The sequence below is a fragment of the Pezoporus wallicus genome, unplaced genomic scaffold, assembly GCF_028554395.1.
Source record: "Pezoporus wallicus isolate ANWC-B61680 ecotype Strahan unplaced genomic scaffold, APGP_CSIRO_Pwel_v1 contig_2910, whole genome shotgun sequence".
Lineage (NCBI taxonomy): Eukaryota > Metazoa > Chordata > Aves > Psittaciformes > Psittacidae > Pezoporus > Pezoporus wallicus.
The window spans coordinates 360,251-383,177 of record NW_026642858.1 but is presented as its reverse complement, the minus strand read 5'-3'; the positions used below and the strand labels follow the sequence as shown (position 1 = coordinate 383,177).

General features: G+C 38.5%; 1 protein-coding gene across 4 annotated transcripts in view; it reads right to left on the bottom strand.

Annotated features, from left to right (window-relative positions):
• Positions 1-22,927, bottom strand: part of PCSK5 (proprotein convertase subtilisin/kexin type 5) — a 268,581-nt gene that overhangs the window by 101,326 nt on the left and 144,328 nt on the right. For all 4 annotated transcript variants that reach the window (XM_057432936.1, XM_057432938.1, XM_057432939.1 and 1 more), the window contains exon 10: positions 13,738-13,841. In XM_057432936.1, the coding sequence (XP_057288919.1) occupies positions 13,738-13,841 (104 nt within the window). The remainder of the gene's footprint in view (positions 1-13,737; positions 13,842-22,927) is intronic.

Below are 22,927 nucleotides of genomic sequence, written 5' to 3'. Positions count from 1 at the left end.
GGATCTTGCACATACCCACTGGCTCTGCACTGTTGCTGTGAATTGCTACGGGGCTTGGTTGCTGTGAGGAATCACTGAGCATGTCAGAGGGGCTACAGGGCTGTTCTGTAAGAAGGTATTTGTCTTTCACAGACAGAATATGAATGTGAGGTTGGTGCAATGTAAGCTGGTGACTAAGAAGCAGACTGCTGCTGCTGTTGAGCTGAAGGGTTGAAAACTGTCATCCCCTTGTGATCAAGGTGTCCGTGGACAGAACTGGTCTTGAATCCTCTCTCTACACATGCACAATGCAAACTGATCCCTTCCTGTTTCTACAAAATCACAGGCATACACAACTTTACAGACGCAGGAGAAGTTTCAGAGAAAAACTTGCCTCCTGCAACACAAAGTAAATATTGAGTTTTAGCTGATCTCTTTACTCTTCTTATCATTAAAGAAAATAACATTTCCCAGGGATAAAGTCCATTTATTTATCCCTGGAGCAATTCCTCTACCAGTGCACCATGAAGTCAAGGCCTGCTCAGCTGCTGGATAGACTTCCCCAGCTTTTTCATAATCCCTTCGTTTTTGTCTGAAACCACTATTAAAAATTCTCATTTATATACAAAGAATATGTAAAGCTCCCCCAAAATCTAAGGGCAGCATGTATCAGGGAAGCACTCGACCAAGAGAAATATGAATGGCTAGTGTTGGTAAATTGTAACACAGAGACCTGTAAAATCCAGGAAAAATGGACCTAGACCCTCAAAACAATGATTTCCAGTGCCTCGGTGCAACTAAACTTGATTCGTTAGGCTGTTAGTTTCCTTGCCTGTCATCAAGATGTCTCATCAGTAGCTTAGATGTTAAGCCTCCCTTGCTATTTTACTCATCTGACAAAACACACTGCAGAGTACTTTTTCCCTACTATATTTTTGGCCTTTAATTTTCTATACTGTGAAAGCAGCGTTGGAAGTATAAATATTTTGTATACAAATATCAAATACTAAGTCAGAAGGAGAGAAATGGTAATAACTTCAGTTTGTAAAATGAAGAATATGCAACTTTCCTGAACTAGATTCAGCTGTTCAATATGTAAATTATTATGACTTGTTCATTTATGCTACCTTAGGATCTTGATCCAGTCTCATCCAAAACGAGATGAACAAAACAGGAGTCTAAAATGCCCCTTACGCTGTGGTTTTCTTAAATTGCGCTTATCAAGGCTAGAAGATGTGAGACTCTTGAGTTACTCTCATCCTGTAAATACTTCAAACTGACCTACACCAATATTCCTTTCACATTTGACATTTTATTTGCAAATATAAAGCTCTAATTCTGTATTAAGTTTCTGTTATTTGCTGAGTGTATCAAAATGCTTCAACCTGGCAAGACAATTGCCTGAAGAAAATTAAAGGACAAAAAAAGTATAAATGTTATGATTACACACAGCTTAAACTATTAAAATTTTGTTTTGTCATGCCCTAACTAAGATAACATCCATCTTGAGTAAGAATTCATCTTGTTTCAGCCATATTCCTATTTCGTGTCAGTGTAAACCAGTAATCTGTAATAACTGGATGTGATTTCTGAAACACGTAACTGCCAATAGCACAATCATGCAAGAATTCTTTTTCATTCTTGCTTGTAAAACCAACTCCCTCATGCTTTTTAGATTAAGCATGCTATTTGTATTTTTTATATTTTACACAGAACCAACCCCTCAGTTTTTCTATTTAAAGACAAAGCAAACAGCAAACTCATTCCCATCTTTCTAATAAGCACTGTTTAAGTACTGAAAAGGCTGCTATAAGTCTCTCCAGAGCCTTCTGTTCTCTAGGCTGAACAACTCCCAGCTTTCTCAGCTGGGAGTTGGTCCAGCCTTTGACCATTTTTGTGGTCGGAAAGGTGCTGAAAGAATACTTAAAAAATTGCTTTTATTGAGCTTCCAGTTGTGTTTATGTCAAGTGCTGTTTTTTGTATTAATAGAAATAATTTCTTCAATAATATACTAACCATGGATTTACCTGATAATATATTTGACAAAAAAGATCAGGCCTCTGGATTTTACTTTTTTTTCTGCCAACTTGGGTAATCTATGTTTTAATTATTACTATATTTTTATTAATAAATTATATTTTATCTGTTAGTCAAGTAATTATGTATACATTTTCTATATTAATTAATATAGAAAATGTATTAATTTTATTTTATTACTAAATAAAACATAAATTGCTTGGGAACATTAGTAGCAGCTAAACCTCCAGTAGCCAGTGCACCTTTGTGAATAGTTTCTGTATGTAACTCTGACACTGCTATGAGACTTTGCAGCCACAGGAAGCATCACCCAAATACTTTCCCCCTCTCACAAGTGTTAGCAGCCTTTAGACAGAGGTTATTAGTCTTGGGATTCAGCCACCCCATATATTCCACCATGACCAGTGACCCAATTTGTACCCAGCACAGCCATGCCAAGTTGTCCCCTGACCACAGCAACACCTGGATCAGTTATGAGTTTACTTCTCAGAGCTTGTTTAGGTATGCCATGCTTGACCTCATGCTCACCAACAGGGAAGGGCTCGTTGGAAATGTGATGCTCCAGGGCAGCCTTGGTTGCAGCGATCATGAGATGCTCAAATTTGAGATCCTTGGACAGTGAGAAGAGCGTGCAGCAAGCTCACTGCCCTGGACTTCAAAAGAGCAGACTTTGGCCTCTTCAGGAACCCACTTAGTAAGGTTCTATGGGATACAGCCCTAGGGGGGCCCAAGACTCTTGGTTGATATTCAAGTATCACCTGCTGCAAGCTCAGGAGTGTTGCATCCCAACTAGAAGGAAGTGCAGCAGGAGGGCCAGGAGACCTCCTTGGATGGATAAGGAGCTCCTGAGGAAAATTCAAAGGAAAAAAGAGGCTTCTAAAAGGTAGGGACCAGGTAAGGAAAGCTAAGGCCCAGTGAGAATTAAACTTGGCTAGGGATGTGAAAGATAATAGGAAGGGATTCTATAGGTATGTAATGAATAAAAAACAGGCTAGGGAGAATGTAGGCCCCCTCAGGAAGCTCTCGGGAGAACTGGCTACACAGGATTTGGAGAAGGCTGAGGTTCTGAATGACTTCTTTGCCTCGGTCTTCACTGGCAAAGGCTCTGACCACGCCACCCAAGTCTTGGGAGGCAGATGCAGGGACTGTGAGAATAAAGACCTTGGGTCCACTGTAGGAGAGGATCTGGTTCCAGACCATCTTAAGAACCAGAACATACACAAGTCCATGGGACCTGATGAAATCCATCCGTGGGTCCTGAAGGAGCTGGCAAATGAAGTTGCTAAGCCACTGTCTATCAAATTTGAAAAATCATGGCAGTCAGGTGAAGTTCCCGATGACTGGAAAAAAGGGAAATAAAACCCCCATTTTCAAGAAGGGGAAAATGGATGACCCGGGGAATTACAGACCAGTCAGTCTCACCTCTGTGCCTGGCAAAATCTTGGAGCAGATTCTCCTGGAAGGCAGGCTAAGGCACTTGAAAATCAACAAGGTGCTTGGTGACAGCCAGCATGGCTTCACTAAGGGGAAATCCTGCCTGACCAATTTGGTGGCCTTCTATGATGGGGCTACAGAACTGATGGACAGGGGTAGAGCAGCTGATGTCATCTACCTGGACTTGGGCAAAGCCTTCGACACTGTCCCACACGACATCCTTGTCTCTAAATTGGAGAGACATCAATTTGATGGATGGACCACTCGGTGGATAAAGAACTGGCTGGCTGGTGGCATGCAAAGTCTGCCTGTAAACCAGTAACAAGTGGTGTCCCTCAGGGATCGGTGTTGGGACCGGTCTCGTTCAACATCTTTGTTGGTGACATGGACAATGGGATTGAGTGCATCCTCAGCAAGTTTGCCGATGACACCAAGCTGTGTGGTTCGGTTGATACGCTGGAGGGAAGGGATGCCATCCAGAGGGACCTTGACACACTTGTGAGGTGGGCTGATGCCAACCTCATGAGGTTTAACCATGCCAAGTGCAAGGTCCTACACCTGGGTAAGAGCAATCCCAGGCACAGCTACAGGTTGGGCAGAGAAGAGATTCAGAGCAGCCCTGCATAGAAGGACTTGGGGGTGTTGGTTGATGAGAAAATGAACATGAGCCGGCTTCAGTGTGCTCTCGCTGCCCAGAAAGCCAACTGTATCCTGGGCTGCATCAAAAGGAGCGTGATCAGCAGGTTGAGGGAGGTGATCCTGCCCCTCTACTCTGCTCTTGTGAGACCTCACCTGGAGTATTGTGTGCAGTTCTGGTGTCTTCAACATAAAAAGGACATGGAACTGTTGGAACAAGTCCAGAGAAGGGCCACAAGGATGATCAGGGGACTGGAGCACCTCCCATATGAAGACAGGTTGAGAAAGTTGGGGCTGTTCAGCCTGGAGAAGAGAAGCCTACCTGGAGACCTCATAGCAGCCTTCCAGTATGTGAAGGGGGCCTATAGGGATGCTCGGGAGGGACTCTTCATTAGGGACTGTAGTGACAGAACACGGGGTAACGGGTTAAAACTTAAACAGGGGAAGTTTAGCTTGGATATAAGAAGGAAATTCTTTCCTGTTAGGGTGGTGAGGCACTGGAATGGGTTGCCCAGGGAGGTTGTGAATGCTCCATCCCTGGCAGTGTTCAAGGCCAGGTTGGATGAAGCCTTGGGTGATATGATTTAGCATAAGGTGTCCCTGCCCATGGCAGGGGGGTTGGAACTAGATGATCTTAAGGTCCTTTCCAACCCTAACTATTCTATGATTCTATGAGTAAACCAGTCTCTGAGTATATGGTATCTACAGTGCTCTGCATATGAGTGCATTTTCCACAGAGTCAGAGAAAATACCCGTGAGCCTTGCTGAAAACCTCAGCAGAGTGACCAGGAAGACTGGAGTTGTGATAGAAACAGAAAACCTGACTACTGCTGGCTGGTGATTGCTAAGACAGACAAGCTGCTGCTTCCCTGTAGCAGCATTTGGCTGTAAATCATAAAGCCTTTACTGAAGACATTCATTTATATAGCTTGAAATGAGCCAGCTTATGTGCATGAAATAAATCTGAGGATTACGTGCGTTTAGAAGGGAGAAGAAAGTTTGTCGAAATAAAGTTGGCTAAGGAACATGTACAGTAATAGAATCTGTACTTTTTTAAGCAGTGATAGTCTTTTTATATTGGATTTTTTACTTTTTTCCCCAAAAGAACAAAGATCCACTGAACAACATGGCTGCTTGCAAGTTTAAAAAAAGCCATTTTGTGATGGCACCATGGAACACCTTTTAAGAAAATGTACTCATTTCCTCTATGAGGAGCAAATTTACCCTTCGAGGTACACTTAGGATTTCCCAATAACTCAAAAGCAGTCAAATGTCATTCTACTCTATAAAAAAACAGAATCACTTTTTGATGAGAGCCTCTGTGCTAGGCTTCATCTCCGAACAGATGATGACAGATGAGTCCAAGGCATTGCAAGTGGGGATACTGACAGATGCTTAGCAGGAGACACAGAGGTAGCATTTCTGTGCTGTCAGGTGTATCAGACACATGGTGCAGAACATCCTTCATGTTTTGTCTTGCACAATGGCTGAGTCTGTTCAGAAGTGTCAGTGCTCCAGAGTGATATTTACACTAAAACTAAATAATGAGTGAGCATAAGGCTGCAGCAAATTTAGGAAGAGGAATGATATACACAAATATGCAAATAACAAAGTGTTTTGCAAATTCGATAATAATAATGATGGTGATTTTTAGAACTAAAAATATAGAAAAGTAGAGAAATTATTAATTAAGTGGACTTCACACTATCCCTGTAGAGCTATGTAGTAGATTCTAATCAGTAACCTTAAGCAAAATGAAGTTAAAAATAAGTCTACACAGACAGTTGGACCAGAAATGCTGGTAACGGACCTTGTGGATGAATTTCCACATCCCCTGAATTAAAAGTGCCCCCCACCCCCCAGTAGCTGACTTTTCTGGAGAAAAAAAAGTGATACAAAAGTTATAAACAACTCCAGGCATCTAACTGATCTGAGTTATTCTATGTAGACCCTTTTCTTTCCCCAGATGTTCTACACCCTGTCAGGATGCTCTAAATTCTTAAAATACTGTAGAGTATACGGTGTGATCTTCTTCCTAACTGGCCTGAATCCTAGTTCCACTAAAGTGAAAAAACTCTTAAAAAGTGAAAGTGGTAACAACTGTCAGTTTTGCAATTACTGAAGTGGACTGTAGCACTGCAACAGCAATGAAGAGCTTTGGTGTTCCCAAAGGCAGGTGCTTGTTTTCTAAAAAAGACAGAACTACCCTGTGCATAAGATATTCACCATTACCACAGATGCATGCAGATATGGGAAGGTATTTACCTAGAATATTCTCAAAAAGTGTATTGCTTCAATAATTAATATGTAAGAGGTCATGCAAATGCATATAACTTTAGGACTTTTAAAATGTAGTCTTCATTGTCTATAATTAAAGCATTCTGTTTCGGAGAATTGTATCATTCACTTTTAAAATTTGTTGATCTTGGTTCTTCTTCCTTAATACTGCAAAATGGAAACCTACATTTCAAATCAAGTTGCAGACTCTCAGGTTATGAGCCCATAGTGGAAGACTTTTATGTCTTCCCTTCTCCCCTGCCCCAATCCTTTGCACAGTTTTCCTAAAGGTCTGAGTTGGGCTTGTTAAAAGAATATAATGTCAGAGGTTATCATACCCATAGTGTACATCCTGTTAGTGCTGTCAGTCCACTTGGCAATGTTTGGAATACTAGAAGCTACAGAGCATAGTAATTGTGCATAGCTTTATGTCTAGGACAGATGGACATCAAGTTTGTCAGCTGCTGAGCAGAGAAACTGTCTTAAAAGTCTTCATCTGCTATGCTGATCATGGTTTGGTGACAATTCTGCATGCTATTATAACAGAAATTTAAACGGTCATTTTACCTTTTCCCTGCTGTCACTCCTGCTTTAGAACCATTTAATTTACAGTTTAAAACACATGTAAGTTTGACTCATAATATATGACCCCAGGAAAGCAACCAACTGTAACAGAGTGTTAATCTACTTTCCATTATGTATCCCAGCACAGACCTGAAGTTTCTGCTTAGACTCCACTTTAGACTCCACATTCACAGCTCCATTCCTTGCTTTTCAGAGCCAGCAGAGAGCAGAGTGCTGCAGAGCTAATGAGTAATGAGAAACTTTGATAATAGTTTGAGGTTGGAATAAATAATGACACCTCCCTGGCTTCTATGAGAGATTCCCTCTACTCCTTTGTACACCTCCATCTCTGGAACTATACAGATATATTTCTGATCTTCCATGTCTTACAACTGGAAGCAACATTGTGTGTATCTCAATTTGTGTAGGGAAAAAAAAAACAACTAATAACCATGATCTAGGCTGTAGAATTCAATATATTTTCCAACTATCTTCCCCAAATCCCTAAGAGATTCTTTTAGGTCTCACTGAAGGCTAGCAGTGTTCAGATACCTGGCAATTTGCTCAGGTTTAACAAGCGAAACACTGAAAAATCCCTAGTTATTACACTTTAAGAAAACATTATTTATAGCTGTGAGCAAGGAATCAGGAACCATCTAGAAAGGTCACAGTGACCATAAAATAAAAAAGACAACTTTTAATTTGCTGCTAAAAAAATGCAAGTTTTTACTTCACTTCTTGTAAACTATCTTAATTTCCAAATCTCACCTCTAATACGTTCTCTAACTACAGCAGTGTTTTCTGTATAAAGCAACGATAAAGGTTATGGTATTGACCCTGTGATTCTTATGATATTTAAGTGTGGCTTGAGATTCCTGAGGATACAGACTTTTTCCAATCATACATGCTCTGTCAGTGCTGGGGGAGACACTTCCACTCACTGTTAGACTAGCTATTACTTGTAGCTGGTTTGCTTCTCTCCTTTTCTGGTGCTAAACTAAATGCTTCTCTGACTTCAAACAACTTCCAAACAGGGACTACACAGCAAAAGGTGTTCAGATTAATCTAAACAGTTCAGCTAATATAAAACTAGTGCCTATCTGTGTGAGTGACTGCAAGCATCTCTCTCAGACTTTACATCCACCAATCTGTTGAAGTCTTGGTCATTTATGTATGTACAGATTGTCTTTTCCAGAAATACATTTGTTTTTCTGAACTCTTGTCGTCAGCTGCCTACTTAGAATCATAGAATCATTTACATCCATCCACTGCAGCACTCCAGTTGTGTGAGTCATCCCACTCTGTTTCCATGATTGCAACTACATCACAGCTTTCCAGCTGCACAATGGCTTCCAACTCCTCCTGCCTGCTGCCCATGCTGTGTGCATTAGTGTAGATGCACTTCAGTTGGGCTGCTGATTCTGCCATCTTTTGTGGGGAAGAAGCCTTAATTCCTGTGTGACTATTCTCAGGTGCTTCTGTTATTTCTAACACATCAACAACAACCCTTGCATCTTTCCTGCCATGTGGATCAACATCCTTACCTCTACTGAGGTAGCCAGGGTGCTGTGCACATTAGTACAGGCACATTTCAAATGTGCTCCAGTGTGCTTGGCACGTGGTGGAGCAGAACTAAGGACCTTGCTAGCACCCCATCCCTCAAAACACTGGCATGCCACCCCCAGGCTTATATCCAGCAAGCCTGGTTTTATCCCTTTTCCTCTTTAAATATTGTTTAAAGCTCTTCTAATGAGCCCTTCTAACTCTTGCACAAAGACCCCTTTCCCCATTTGAGACAGGCATACCCTGCCTGTTGCAAGCAGGCCTGGAGTCGTGTAGGACAACCCATTATCAAAACCCCCCAAATTCTGCTGGTGATACTACTCTTGGAGCCAGTTACCCATCTGCTGGGTCTTCCCGTTTCTTCCCTGATCAATGCCTGTAATGGGAAGGATAGAGGCTATGTGTGCTCCTGACCCCTTAACCAGTTGTCCCAAGGTGCTGATGTCTCCTTTTATTGCCTTTGGGCTTCTTATTGCAAATTCATTGTCGCCTACATGAAAACCCTTACTTAGTAAGGTTCTGGTTCACGTGGCTCACGTTTGGAAATGGTATGTAATATGCTTGTTTCTTGATAAATATAATTTCCGAACATTAAAACTGTGTGGTTTAATGTCTGGTAAGTAGCACTCCATACGTCAGATTCTTCTGATGATGCAGTCATTATACCAGTGGTTTAGAGACTAACCTGCTGAGCTGGAGCCCTTCTCAAGGACTAATGCATTTGGACACAAAATCTGACTCAAAGGGATTCCCTGGGTGGTGTAGAGCTGCAGAAATAGCTCTGTGTCATGGCTTGGCAATGAAGAGATGGGCCTGCTGAGAAGAGCGGATGGTCAAAGGACATGGGGTTGGGGGTATTCCTGGTGAGGGAACACTGCCTCGAGCTAACACAGCCGTGGGAGAGCAAGAGAAACAAGTCACATGTGAGATAGCTTGCATTTGCTAACGTTTGTCAACAAGTTGTAAAAGAAACAAGCATTCTAAAATATCTACCTAAAAATACCCGCTTAATCTTTCAAGCAAAAAAAACCCACCTTAGTCTAGATTGCATAGAATATGGTCTTCCCCACTCCTACATAAAACAATGTAAATTCATGTCTTTGGTGTCAGACTGTCAGCTACCCAAACCTGGGATATTAGCCAAATTCAAAGCTCGTGCTTCATCTGGTCCATGCATCATGTGAATGGGCAGTAGGGGTGGGCAGGAGTTGATATTATCTGCCAACAGTGTGTGAAAATACCAGCTAGCATCTGTAAGACTGGAAGGTCTTTTTATAGATTAACAGCTTTGACTGGCTGACATAATCATTCACAACTGCTTGCTATTTTTCAGAAGTCTTCTGCAAGCTTCTAACAGTGATTTGAAAATAAAATTTTACATTAATCTGAATTTTAAAGGTATTGAAAATATGCAGTAGGGTGCTCATGAATAGTTTATTTGTCTTCTCTGAAATGTAAACGTTGTGAAGACTTTCTTGCTGGTCTCTAAATCTGTGCATGGTTACTGGTTATCCTACAGCCATTAAAATCTGGCAATCTAGGTCTCCTACCTAGAAGCATAGATAGACCCATCTCTTTCTCACTCCCAGACTGGTAATGCTCTTCTCCCAACAAGAATAATCAGTGGTTTTATTAAATACTGTAATTAAGCGACAATATTAAAACAATATAACAATATTAAAAGGTAGTCACATAAAACAACCAAGTGTTCACTCTCGAGTGCAAGCAGCAGATACTTTGGCTAACCTAAAGGTATACAGCATAAATCTGATAGTCTTACTCCTTCGCAAATAAGACAACTCGTGGTTTCTGTAGAAAGAATACTTCCACTGGGCCTAGGAAAGGTCTGAAAATGGAAAAAGTGGCTAGAAGTTTTATTTTGTTTTATCTTTGAGTATCATTTTATTTCACTCTACTGACATATTATCATGTACACTTTAGAATCAGGAAGAGTGAAGGGTGTTCTCTAAAAGTCTCCCTGCAAATTAACAGTATTCCTTTCCTGTGAATGGTCTGTTTCCCCAGAGACAGTATTTGATACTTCACTTACAGAAAAAGAATTCTTCATATGATTCATATTATTGTTCTTAAAACTGCAGTGTTTCATTCTGTATCTTTCAATTTAAAGACAAGTCAGCATTTAGGCAGCATTTCCTTTTTATGAATGCAGTTGAATGCTCTGTTGCTAACCAAATAACTGACAGAACAAAGACCTTTGAATACCAATCTGCCATAGCAAAAACAGATCAGCAGATTTTGTGATATCTTCACAAAAGCAGGTGTTCTCTGGTATTTTTCTACATAATCAGCTAATTAACTGCTTTAATTGTAAGATCCCCTCTGATTTTGAAGTGAAATTGGGAATCTCTTTGTCTACTGACAAATTATATATACAACTGACTAACCAAAGAATATCCCAAAATGTGTATTCAAGTCTTTTTTTTTGAGATAACCAGGCAATAAGTTCCTGAGGAAAGATACAGGCTGTGTGATAACAAAACAATTTAAAAATAAGCAAGAAAAAATTCTTGCCCATTCCTGAGTTAATTCTATTGACATGCATTTAATGAATGCTGTTTACTTGCCAGAAAATTATACAAATAATGGGCACTGTTTTAGCAAATCACTACCTGGCTCAAGGGTTTTTCATGAATTAATCTTTCTTTTTATGAATGTAAGGCAGAAAAAAAAAGGAGATCTTGCAACCAGTAATGACATTTGTGAGCTCCTTCTGTGTGTTCTGCAGTGGCAAAATGCTGCCAGGAAGGATAGTGAGGAATAGGACTGCCATGCAGCCCAGCAAAACAGCCCTCTGAAAGGGCATGCTGACCCACTTTCAACTACCAGTTCTTGCTGACCCTTTGTTCAGTGAGATGTTCTTGCAAGTTTTTGTTGTTTTCACCCTTCCGAGTTCCCATTTCTAAAGCAGCAAGCCTGTCTCTTTCTCATTTTCCTTCTTCCCCAGTATGCATGAAAGAAAGTCAGATTGTTTCTTGTGACTGTCTTTGCTTTATGTAATTAAAAAAAACCTTCCACCCTTTTCCTTGTTAAGAACATGCTGTGGAAGAAATATGGATCTTGTCATCAACAAAATTATGATACAATTCCTTAAGGAACTCAGTCTGATTAGAGTAAATTCATGTATGAAAACCATACTTTAATTGTTACTCTTGGCAACAGTGAAGGATAATAGTGTAATATTACACTAAATATTGCCACGTGCAATAGTAAAAAAAAACCCTGGTTTAGTCTTGCCAGCAGCGGTGTGCAAGCCCCCTTTTGAATTCAGGTTTGGATGTTGTCATTTAATCTAAATCTTTTGCTTTTCCTCCTTCCAAAACCAACAGAGGTTTAAAGAGACCTGCAGTTTTATTGGAACCATTTGTTCAGTCTAAGTTGCCAAAATAATTTAGTTAAAACTAGTGCTTTTATTTGGGTTAAGGTTGATTCCTGAGCTCCAAGAGGTCGAGGCACTTAGTTTGTCTTCCTCTTTCTCAGTTCCGCCATGGAGCCTACAGCAGTGCTCTGCCAGCTCAAGCTGTATTTCCTGAATCCCAGTCCCCCAGTTAAGCTTAACTGTGTTCGTGAGTTTGCACAAGTGGAGAAGAAACCTTTTTTTCAGACCTCTTCCTTACTGTTTATCTGCTACAATGAACAGATAAATATGCAGCTCCAAGGATTCAGAATAAGCAGACTCCAGTGGTGCAAAACTGCAAGTCCTGCTGGTAATGCTGCTACTGCTAGTGTGTTAGTGTGACCTCTCTTTGATAATGAGTGACTGCTGCTTTGAAATGCCTCACAGAGTGTTTGTTTGCCTCTCTTGGGCAACAAGTAGAAAAACCTAAAAATACAGAAATTTGTAAGTTATGGAAAAAAATAAAAGCTCTGCTTTATGCTACTTGAAAAGCATTGTTTGAACTTCTGATAGCTCCAACAAAATGGTAATACAGCTACAATCTCCTACCAAAACTTTGTAAATCCTGGGAAATATATGACAATAACAAATACTATAATGTTATTGTAATTAAGGAAGTACCTATTTCTCACTACGTATGTGCTTTGTGTGTGGGCATGCACTGGTAAATGGGACAAAACCAGGCTCTTGAATGTCAGAACCTTCACACGATGAGGGGGTTTGAGTCAAATAACCATTTCTAAATCTACTCTCGTAGTCAGAGCCTCATTTAGATCCAAAAATGAGGTTTTTTTGTTTGGTTTCTATTCTATTGCAGCAGAAATGTCACAGGTCAGAATGATACATCAAAGATGTTCTATGGTAGCACTGCCTTGATCTGAAATACATTAAAACTAGGCTTCAGTTTTAAAGAGAAACCAGGGTAAAAATTTTATGGCTCTTGTATATGACATTCTTCTCTCAGAAGGCCTTAGCACAAACCAGTTCAAATCTCTTCTTAAAAGAGGTATTGTAGTCTTGAATGGAATTCTCATGAAAAGTGAACCAGAAATGAGCTGTTCTGGTCTTTGGCTTTTTTTTTTTTTTAGATGCAATCCAAATTGAAAGCAGTAAGAATTTAGTGAATGGAAATGAGAAGCCAATCTGTGTAGAATACACATTGTATAAATTCAAGGTCCAGCTTTAACCCATCCTGAAAATATGTATCTTAATATCTTATTTAATGGCATAAATGTTTACACCTGCTTGCATTACAAAAGAGAAAAAAAGTTTTAAATATGTAGCTTTAATACAAAATCACAGGAGTGTACAAAATTTTAGAAACCTACATGACAGCTGATTGAGCAGTATGATTTCTGTCCCATTAAAAGTCTTGCTGCTTAAGATTTGCTTTATCCTAAATTTGACAGAAATCTTAAATATAAATAGTGTAGGGTAAATCATATAAACCAAAAATCTGAAAATGCTGTTTTGTGATTTTTCATCAAAATTGTCAACAATTATGAATGAGAGCATGGTCTGAATACATAAACTGCTGTATCTGCAACTCTATTTTATCAGAATACTAGCTACCAATTTACTTAGATTTCTGCCAGCAGTGTATAAAATAGGACTGAAAGGGACCAAAAATACCTGGCCAACGTAGCAGCCATTTTTGGGTTTAGTGATTCTAAGAGGTTTTTCGTTATAAAAGAGAAGATAGGCCCTTTCAGTTTGAGTCTGAAAGGTCTCAAAACTATGCACAACATAGGGAACAAAAAACTAATTCAGATTACTTCAAAATACCAAAAAATATGCCACTGCTGATGGCAACAAAGAAAGGAAGCTCTCACCCTTATAACCAGCTGCATTCGTTTTCCAGTCGTTAGCATTCAGATGTCCTGCACGTGAAGTTCTGACAATAATATGCTGTATGTCTCTCCAGGTCAGAAATGGACTATGAAAAAAGGGAAAGACAAATTCACAGATCAGACATGTTCTACCAGAATGTAGGGATACAAGATCATGTGAGCTAAAATGTATCCAAACCAAAACAACCCACATTTCAATTCTCAGCTTTCCCTTGCTCCATTCAAATGAACATGTCCTAATTTCACAGAATTATTACACGAAATTGCTTAGACAGCTGGTGTGTGTGTGTGTGTGTTAAACCAGACTATAGAATATAATGATATATAGTAATATTCTATTATATAAAACATAAGGGAAGATGAAAGAGTACATTTCACACAGAGACAATCATGACCATCAACTACTGTATGGTATCTACCTTGACCGTATTTTATCTACCTTGAACAGTGCAAAGCAAAAATACCCAAAATGTGAGCTTCCTCAAAAGCTCTACTAAATCTCACTAACTTTATGCTCAAACTGGCAAATCCTTCAGACTTTCAGCTCATATTGAAGCTATTTCAGGTGCTTCTATAGTTACTCATTTGTCTGCTACCCTCTCTTAGAACTCACTGGAGGTCTATGTGTATTTTTCAAGAAGACCAACCAGCCAGCACTGAATTTCAGTAGTTACAGAGCAAGCGATTCCTTGTACAAATGTGTATTCCTTTAAGGGCTTCCTAATAATGTGGCCACTTGGGAGGTGAAAAAAACAATTTGTATTCTCACTATGATATTAGCACCCATTTATCTTGTAGGACCAGAGCACATCTATAGGGATTATAGTTTTCTTGTTTCACTTAGATACACCCCAAGAAGAATTTCTTTTCTTAGAAGATGATCTAAAGGTGCATGGCCGTCACTGGGGTGTTTTTAATTTCTCCTTCAATTTTCTCAGTTTCTCTATCATCTGTAAGAAGACAAAGAGTATTCCATTTAAAAATGCAGATCAGTAAAGGGAAATGAGCCACTAAATAAGGAAGATGAAAGAAGTACTGCAGTGCATGAGTTCCTCAGTATCGCTACCTACCCATATCACACATACTGGCAGAACTCCACTCACTTGTAATGATGAAGATAGACTAGAATGAACTTTATCAGTCCCAGCACACACTGTCTACACTCTTCAGGACTAGACAGTCATTGAAAACCTGGGAAACCTTGGTTCAGTTCCTCAACACATGCTCTTGTGTCTCAGACCAAAAAAAGTCCCTTCAGCCAGTAGACAAGTAACTTATTCTCAGGAACTATCTCTAAGGCTTAATACTGGGGCTCTGTTTTCACTTGCAGGTAGAAACCACACCAAGGAAACAGACAGAAGAGTGTGGGAAATGTCAACCACGGGTGATTTTGAGTGGGTCGCCTTCTGTGGTGAGGGGGACATTGCCATCACATGGAGTGGCTCTACACTCTTAAACCAACATGTAGTCGAATTGTTAGAAATTTCAATGAGAAATTTCCTTGGAAAGCAGACACAGGGTAAAACAAATATGCAGCAATACCTTGTTCTTCTCTAAGTTGCCCTGTCAGTGGAAGATGAAAAATCTCACTCATCTCTGATGTACCCAGATGAATGTTGTGTGGGTTGGCATCCCACACACACTGTTTCACATCTTACAGAACTTGGTTTTCTCAAAAGAATTTATTTTGGAAATACTTAAGTAATCATTGCTTTATGGTCCTTAAATATGGAATTAGAAACCTGCTTATCCTGTGATCTGAAATCAGGCAATTAGGAAGCAATCAGTGAATACATGTGATAATCTATTTAAAAATGAGCATTTTCCTTTTCATTGAAGATTTGTCAATTTAGGTTTTCAGTTGACAAATTTCAGCCTCTACAAGCCTCATCCTTAAGAAAAGGCCGTAGGGTTGCAGAAGTTATCGTAGTCAACTTGTTTATAGAAAAACTTACTCCTAGCCTATCCTCTGTGTGCATGTAAGCATATATTCATGGATATTAGCCAATGGAAGTCCACTTTTATTGGGGCAATTACTGGCAATGAAAACAAATTTCAGAATCATGGTCTGCAATTCCACACAGGAGAGAAAAACTTGGGACATACAGGATAGTCACTCACACATAACTGATTTGTACACATTCTACTTTCCAATAGCTTCATCATTCATATGCTTGAAAAGAAGTAGGGATGCTTAAAAACATCAGACTTCTTTTATGTAACAGGAGCTGTAAGGAACAGTGCAAAGACAGTGGCCAAATCATTGAATTACACATATTTTTCTCATTTCCTTTGCAATAATATAATTTTAGTTGTGAGTATCTTTTCCATTGCAGAACATTTCCCAGTGGGTGTGTGTGGACCATGGGTAGGCTGATGTAAACTAGCACCTTTCTATCTACACCTGGGACACCACAGGAAGTGACATGTATTCTTCTAGAGTCAACAGAGAAAGTCCTGTCTATAATTCTTGCTGGAACAGGGAGGATATGGAAAATTCTGAAGAAGGAAGATGATTTTTAAGTGAATGTCTTATTAATTGTAGACAGATTTTTCTGTAATATCTTCCAAGCTCTATCAATTCATGGCCATTTAATTTCTCTGTGTTTTTGGCTAGTAGATATAAGGGTCTTCTCATTTTTAAATTATTCTGTTATTTTTAGGGAGGGTTGATGCTTTCTGTCCCTGAGCATTTATTAATACAAGCACAGATAAAATTTTTTTCTTAAAGTGGAATTTCTCACACTAGACAGTTGGACTAGAATGACAATAATTGTTTATCCAGCTGAGCTGGTAAAATGACTGAACAAAAAAAAGAAAAGAAAATAGAGTAATGGAATGTAAGGAGTATTAAGGGTTTGTAAGATAGTGTATGCTTGGACAGTCACGTAACACGCTTCAGGAAAAAAAAAAATCAGTATGATTTTATACCAACTCAGGAATTTCACTGGGAGCCTGTGTAAAGTCTTAAAAAAACATGCTTCAAGCCTTCAAGAAGACCTCCAGGAATCCTGTGAGCTGCATTCTTTATAATCTGGAACCTAAACAATCTGTTGTTCTAGAAAGCAAGCTGTCCACACTATTGGTGAAAAATAAGGCACTAAAATACTACTTTCAACTTCTAAAGGACACATTCAAGATAACGCATGTTCAACTGATTATTTAAAGAAGAATGATAGATCTAATGGTGGATCTAACTATGCCTAGATAAATGAACTATAGTCTTCACTTGATAATACTAATCTCTCATAAATTGAATTTAAGTCGCTCAGTCAGCAAATGAGATTAAGTTTCAGAATCATGGTTAACTTCTAAAAACAAAAATGATGGCAGATCTTGAAATCTGAGCCATTCAATTCAGTGTTGTAGCTACCTACCATCTTTATCTAACCATACAAAATAATGTGAGGATTTCTGGGCAGAAAAACTTGATCAGAGGACTGATTTCCAGGACATGACTGAGTATATGGTTAAATCAGTCTGTCTCTCCTGCAGCCTTCCAGCCTGCTGGCTTACTGTGTAAGTCATAAGATTTTTAAATTTTCTTCTCAAGAAATGGCAGTTTGGGAGTATTTATACCTAAGAGATTTAACATCATAAGAACAATATTCAAACTGATTTTGTAGGACCTTCACTATACTAAAAATAGAGCTATTGCCGGAATGAAATTCTCTCTATACAGTAGACCTCATTTGAAACAAAACAGATATGCAATTGCTTAATTGTTTGCCCATGCTATTTTTCCAGAAACCTTAAAAAAAACAAACAAAAACCAAAAAAACAACCCAACAACAAAAAAAAACAACCAAAAAACTAAAACTCCAAACAAAACCAAACCCCAAAACCAAGCAAGCAACAACAAAAGAGGAAACTGGAATTATGTCAACAGCAGTTCATTTGAAGAAAGAAGAGGGATTTTCTTTTTAACAAGATAGTCTAGCAGCCAATTTTAAAGCATCTGGAAAAATCACAGAATTGCTCAAATATTTGTAAAACATGTCAAAATTGGATTCTAAGTGAGTAAACAGTTGTTTGCTAGCCATATGGGCCCCAGATCCAGACGAGATGTCACTGATGTTAATTGATTTACCACTTGATTAATCTCAGCAGAATTAATGGCTAAGCATCTTGAAATGAACAAATGCATTAACAAGAACAGTGCTAACTCTGTTTGATAATGGATTGATTTCAAAAAATGGGCAATTTCTTTCCAGAAAATTTTTTTCAGTGTCTCATCTGAAGTTGCTTTGGGATTACACATACCAGACAATACTTAAAATCAAACCAGAAAAAGCAGAAGTGAGAACAATTACATATGAAAGTACTTGTACTGAAGCCAAAAAATAATGACTGTTGTGTCTTTAACAATAATTTTACTCTAAGGTACAGCCCTCTTCCTTCAGGCTTCTCAAAATGTTTATGAAACAAGGTAAATGTGAAAAAAATGAAATAGGACAAATAAATTATATTACAGTAATATTCATTTGAGATTTAACTGTATCTTTAAGAAGGCTGCTTAGAAGTAGTAGGTCATCAGTTTTTTCCAAATATGATTTCTTCATTCCACAAGTAGTCTCCCTAATGACAACCGGGTTAATCCTGGAAATAGGAAAGAATTCAAGCTCTACCCTTTTGTGTAATGATACCATGCCAAAAATGACTGTTCAGAATAAATAATCAGTGCAAGATTGAAAATCAGCAAAAATATCATTCAATGCAATAAAAAAATAGGGTGCAACTTTGGTTTGGTCATTTGTTTTTTTATTAGTAAGATGATACGGTTAGCAACATGAATAATAGCTTCTACATGATCTTCATAACCAGCAATTTGAATGTGACAAAAATGGCCTATCTGAAAAAAATATTTCCCGCCAAAATAGCAGATGAGGATTGCTGGAAGAATACAATAAACTTTTCACCAAAGAATCAAGGAGAAACGCAGCATTACATGGTGAACTAAGAGGAAGATACCACTCAATTTGGAAGTACCAAATAATCTTTGCTGTGAGAAAACAGACATAGATAACTGTTACTATAAAAAGGAGTCTCTGTGCCTTAGACATCTTGCAGATCAGCAGATCATTTGAATCACTAATTTCACACCACCCTTAAGGGCTTTATGATAAATTTATAAACAAAACACTACTAGCTATGTTAACGGAAGACATTCTTTCCCAGGTCAGATAAAGAGTCAGTGTGAAGATGCCTGTTGCAGCACAGAATTTTAAGAAGGATGAGACATTAAGACAGCCTCTAATTGTTGTGCTTACCCTGTGCTTAGGTGTCTAAATGTTCTACACCATAAGCATTTCATTCCTGAAAATAAGATACAAAGATGGACTCCAGTGTTTAATAATTAAGTTGTGCATACATACAGACATACAAAATGTTTTTGACATGCCTGACAACCTCATAGATTCTGATTGTCACATACTCTGTAAATAATCCTGTTACATTCCTGCTTAAAAAGTAAAGAATATTATGCGCTTGCTGATCAGAATGCAGCTCTTTCCCTGTAAATGCAACCTAAGTTTCTACTCTAGCAGTCTAGTAATTTTCTGACGTGGTAAACCACTGTTCATTCAAATAGTGTATCAAACAAAACCATTTTGTTACTTCAGAGTTAACTCTCAGTTCTTTCTTTGCTCACATCTCTTTTCTGAGATCCATACTGACATCAGAAATTTGCCACTTCTCCTGCTAATTTCTGATTTGCATTCAATTTTACCCAATCAGATCACTTTGAAAAAAACCCCAAGCCTGGCTAAAGATGACAATCCCTTAAAAAAAATGACTGATGGCAACTGAAAATACTGCAGTTAAAGATCAGTTATTAGTTGTGTTAATGGCATATACAATAGCCCTCTGTCTAAAGAGATGTGCAATTTGTGAAATTTTGGGAAAATGTCTCTCTAGAACCAAAATTGCTGTCAAAAGCCTCTTACACTAATTGTCATATTCCTCCTCTTTTCCCATTAATAGCTTAATTTAGGTACTGGACAAAGAAGAGCAGTGATACACATCTAAAAACAAACTGCTGACGAACAGTCATTAAGAACACATAATTTAAGCCAATTACATTCTGAGTGTCCTGATCTTTGCCAAATTTCACTGTGGAAAGACACACTTTAATCTGTCCATTTCAACAATCACTAAGTAACTTCAGCACATTACTCATGTTTTAAGCATATTTATCTTAAATATCTCAAGCTCACAAATTCTATAATATCATATTTTTCCGTTCAAAGCTTAGCTTTTTGAATATCTTTTCAAGGTAATAGCATTTTTTCTGTACAACATAATCTCTACTGATTTGTGTATGGCTCTAGTTTATGTCATTCAGTTTATATTTGTGCAGCATTTCCACAGTTTCTGCAATGTGTCCTAGTCTGTTTATGAGTCAGTTTGAAGGCTTTTGAACTGATACAACCATCTTTTGCATTATTTACATATTGTTTTTTAGGACAGAATACAGACAAGTTGTGATACGACATGGCTGATATATTCCTTTAGATGAACTGCAGGATAAGCAGACATAGATCAACCAACAATGGATTTCTGGTGTACCTGTGCCAAATTCAAGGTGCACATAATAGTGGTAGACTCTAGATCCTACAGACTTTGTCCAGAGGAAGAATGAAATGGCACCACCCAAAAGACAGTGTGCACAGTCAGCTGATGGACACCAGCATGGAAGCAGCAGCAGCAAAAACCTTAGGCCAGTTCTCAGTTTCAGAACCAACTACAACTGTGCATGTGGGGAGTCATTACATTATATTAGGTTAGTTAATGCAGGCTGTTTTGATTAGCATAGTACCCAGGCTGTTGATTTGACCTAGCTGCCAAGTCTGATGATACTGATCACTTTTAATATAGTTTAGCTTTGACACTGTACTGCAATGAATCTTAAAGACTGCAATCCAGTGAACTTGCTCCTTTTCCACCTTCCTCATTTTCCTCTTGCTGCAAAAACAGACTGGGAAAAGCAGATAAGCTCCCTGCTCTCAAAGTGAAAAGCCAGCAGCACCACTAAGAACAACTTCAGAGACAACCCCAAACAGCTTCTAAAACCTGAGGCTGGGGAGCATTTGGAGAACCAAAAAGCTATAGGGGATAGAGCTGCCAAACTCTTAACTCTCAACTGGGCACATGCCAACTGAGATTTTTGAGAAGCTTATAAAAGTAAAAGGCACTGCCCTGGCACCAGAACAACGGTTATCCACTTGTTCTGTTTTTAGCTGTTGCTCCATAGTGCAGACACAGTAAAACTCCATGAAAAAGTTAGAAATTATCACAATCAAACACATCTTTTTTTCTTTTTTCTTAACCCAGACTCAGTTTAAGAAATGTCTGAACACAATTTTCTTAAAACATTTTTAAAGCCAGTTACATGGAAAATTTCAGACTGAACAATTTTTCTTCAGCAAATTTACATGGAACTGAAACCAGGACCTTAAAAGGGAAAATATGGGGCAACCTGAATTCAGGAAGATATTTCCAAGTCAATGTCAATATAATAACTGGAATTGCATAAATGGCACAGGTGGTTAAAACTCAAAAGAAAAAACAGGTTCTAACTTAAGCATGTATTTATGTTTTTCAAATACTTCACAATTAAGAGCATTATTTTAAAACTACTCTAAAAATCCAAAGATTCACAAAAAGATTTCCAACTCACATGCTCTAGCATTCCCTTTTATAACAGGCAGCCAATCAATGAAGCAAAGATCTAACTAAAGCTGATTGACTCAAATGACAGTATCTCCTCTTACACTGGAAGCCTGCATACAGAGGTCACCTGACAGCATTTCCACAGTTGCCTTGACTGTCTCATCACCTTTAGCCCCTGACTATACTTATGAACCAGTAAAAGCCTCATAACTTTGAAAACACAGAATTAGTTCTCTGTATCCAAAACTGCCCCTTGCTAGACAGTACATTATTACTCTCCTCCTTTCTGTAAGACAACCAATCACTATGGGAAATATTGCAAGTTATCTAATCAGTTTTCAGAAATCCGAAGTATTTTCCTTTGACACTCTTGACCCCTTGCAATTTTCCGTTCATCTCAGTGACTGTTCTTGGTTGCACTGCCTTTTACAAGAATGTGGTGCATTCTCACATTTCTGACTGGATTGCTGGTATCAGAATTAACTGAATTTCTTTATCTCTTCCCAGAACTACCTTGTTCTAGGCTTGGTTTCATGTAACCAAAGACAAATGAAGTATACAGCTCACATAAAAGGAATCACAGAAGAAAACAGACTCTCCAAAGCTGTACCACTGAGTATACCACACAGTAGAAATATAGTAGATTAATATTTCCATTTCAGGTGGTACTTCTTACTCATGTAACTGCCATTACCATAGGTTGGAAAATATGCATTGGCTTACAGACAGTGAAGCATGCAGTTAATTTGGGGATGTACAATGTATTCTTCCATCAGCAACGTAAGATTTCTTTTTCTTTTTTTTTTTTTTTTCAGATTTGGCTTCTCCAAAGGAGCATGGCACAATACCCCCTGGAACAAATGTGAGCATAGTGGCTCTCCTGTCCCTGATTCACCCAATTTCCAAATTCAGACCTTTCATCAATGAGAAAAAGTATTTCTCATATCAACAGTAGATGGTACTATGCAATACAAGTAGCTCACTTTTAGTAAGAACATTGTTGCTTTGTCTGACTAAATGGATTACACTTCATATCCATAATTGCTGGTTTACAATTACCAGAATTCAACATCATGTAATGACTAAGAAGCGCAATACACAAGCATTTATTCACAAAGCCTGAACAGGATCCTAGATATACCAGGAATCATCAGATATATCAATTAACTACCTGAATACCGTAAGAAAACCATGGAATATGACGATTAAGAGATATCCTTTGTGTGATAGCTGTTGCATATCTACATTTAGTCCTCAGGGATTCCAAACAAGCAGTCTGAAACTCAGTTAGAAGTCTTTGATCCCTGAAGGAGAACATGCCACTTGATACTCAAACGCTGGATAGAAAATAAAAAAAAGATGTGTTCACATTATTTCAAATTGCAGTATTTAGTAGACCACAATGCCTAACTAGGATTTCAGGAGCAGATCCCAGCTGAAAACCAAGTGGAGTGTTCAAATTAGGGTTTATTAAGTTAGTTAAGAGGTCTTCCATCAGCTA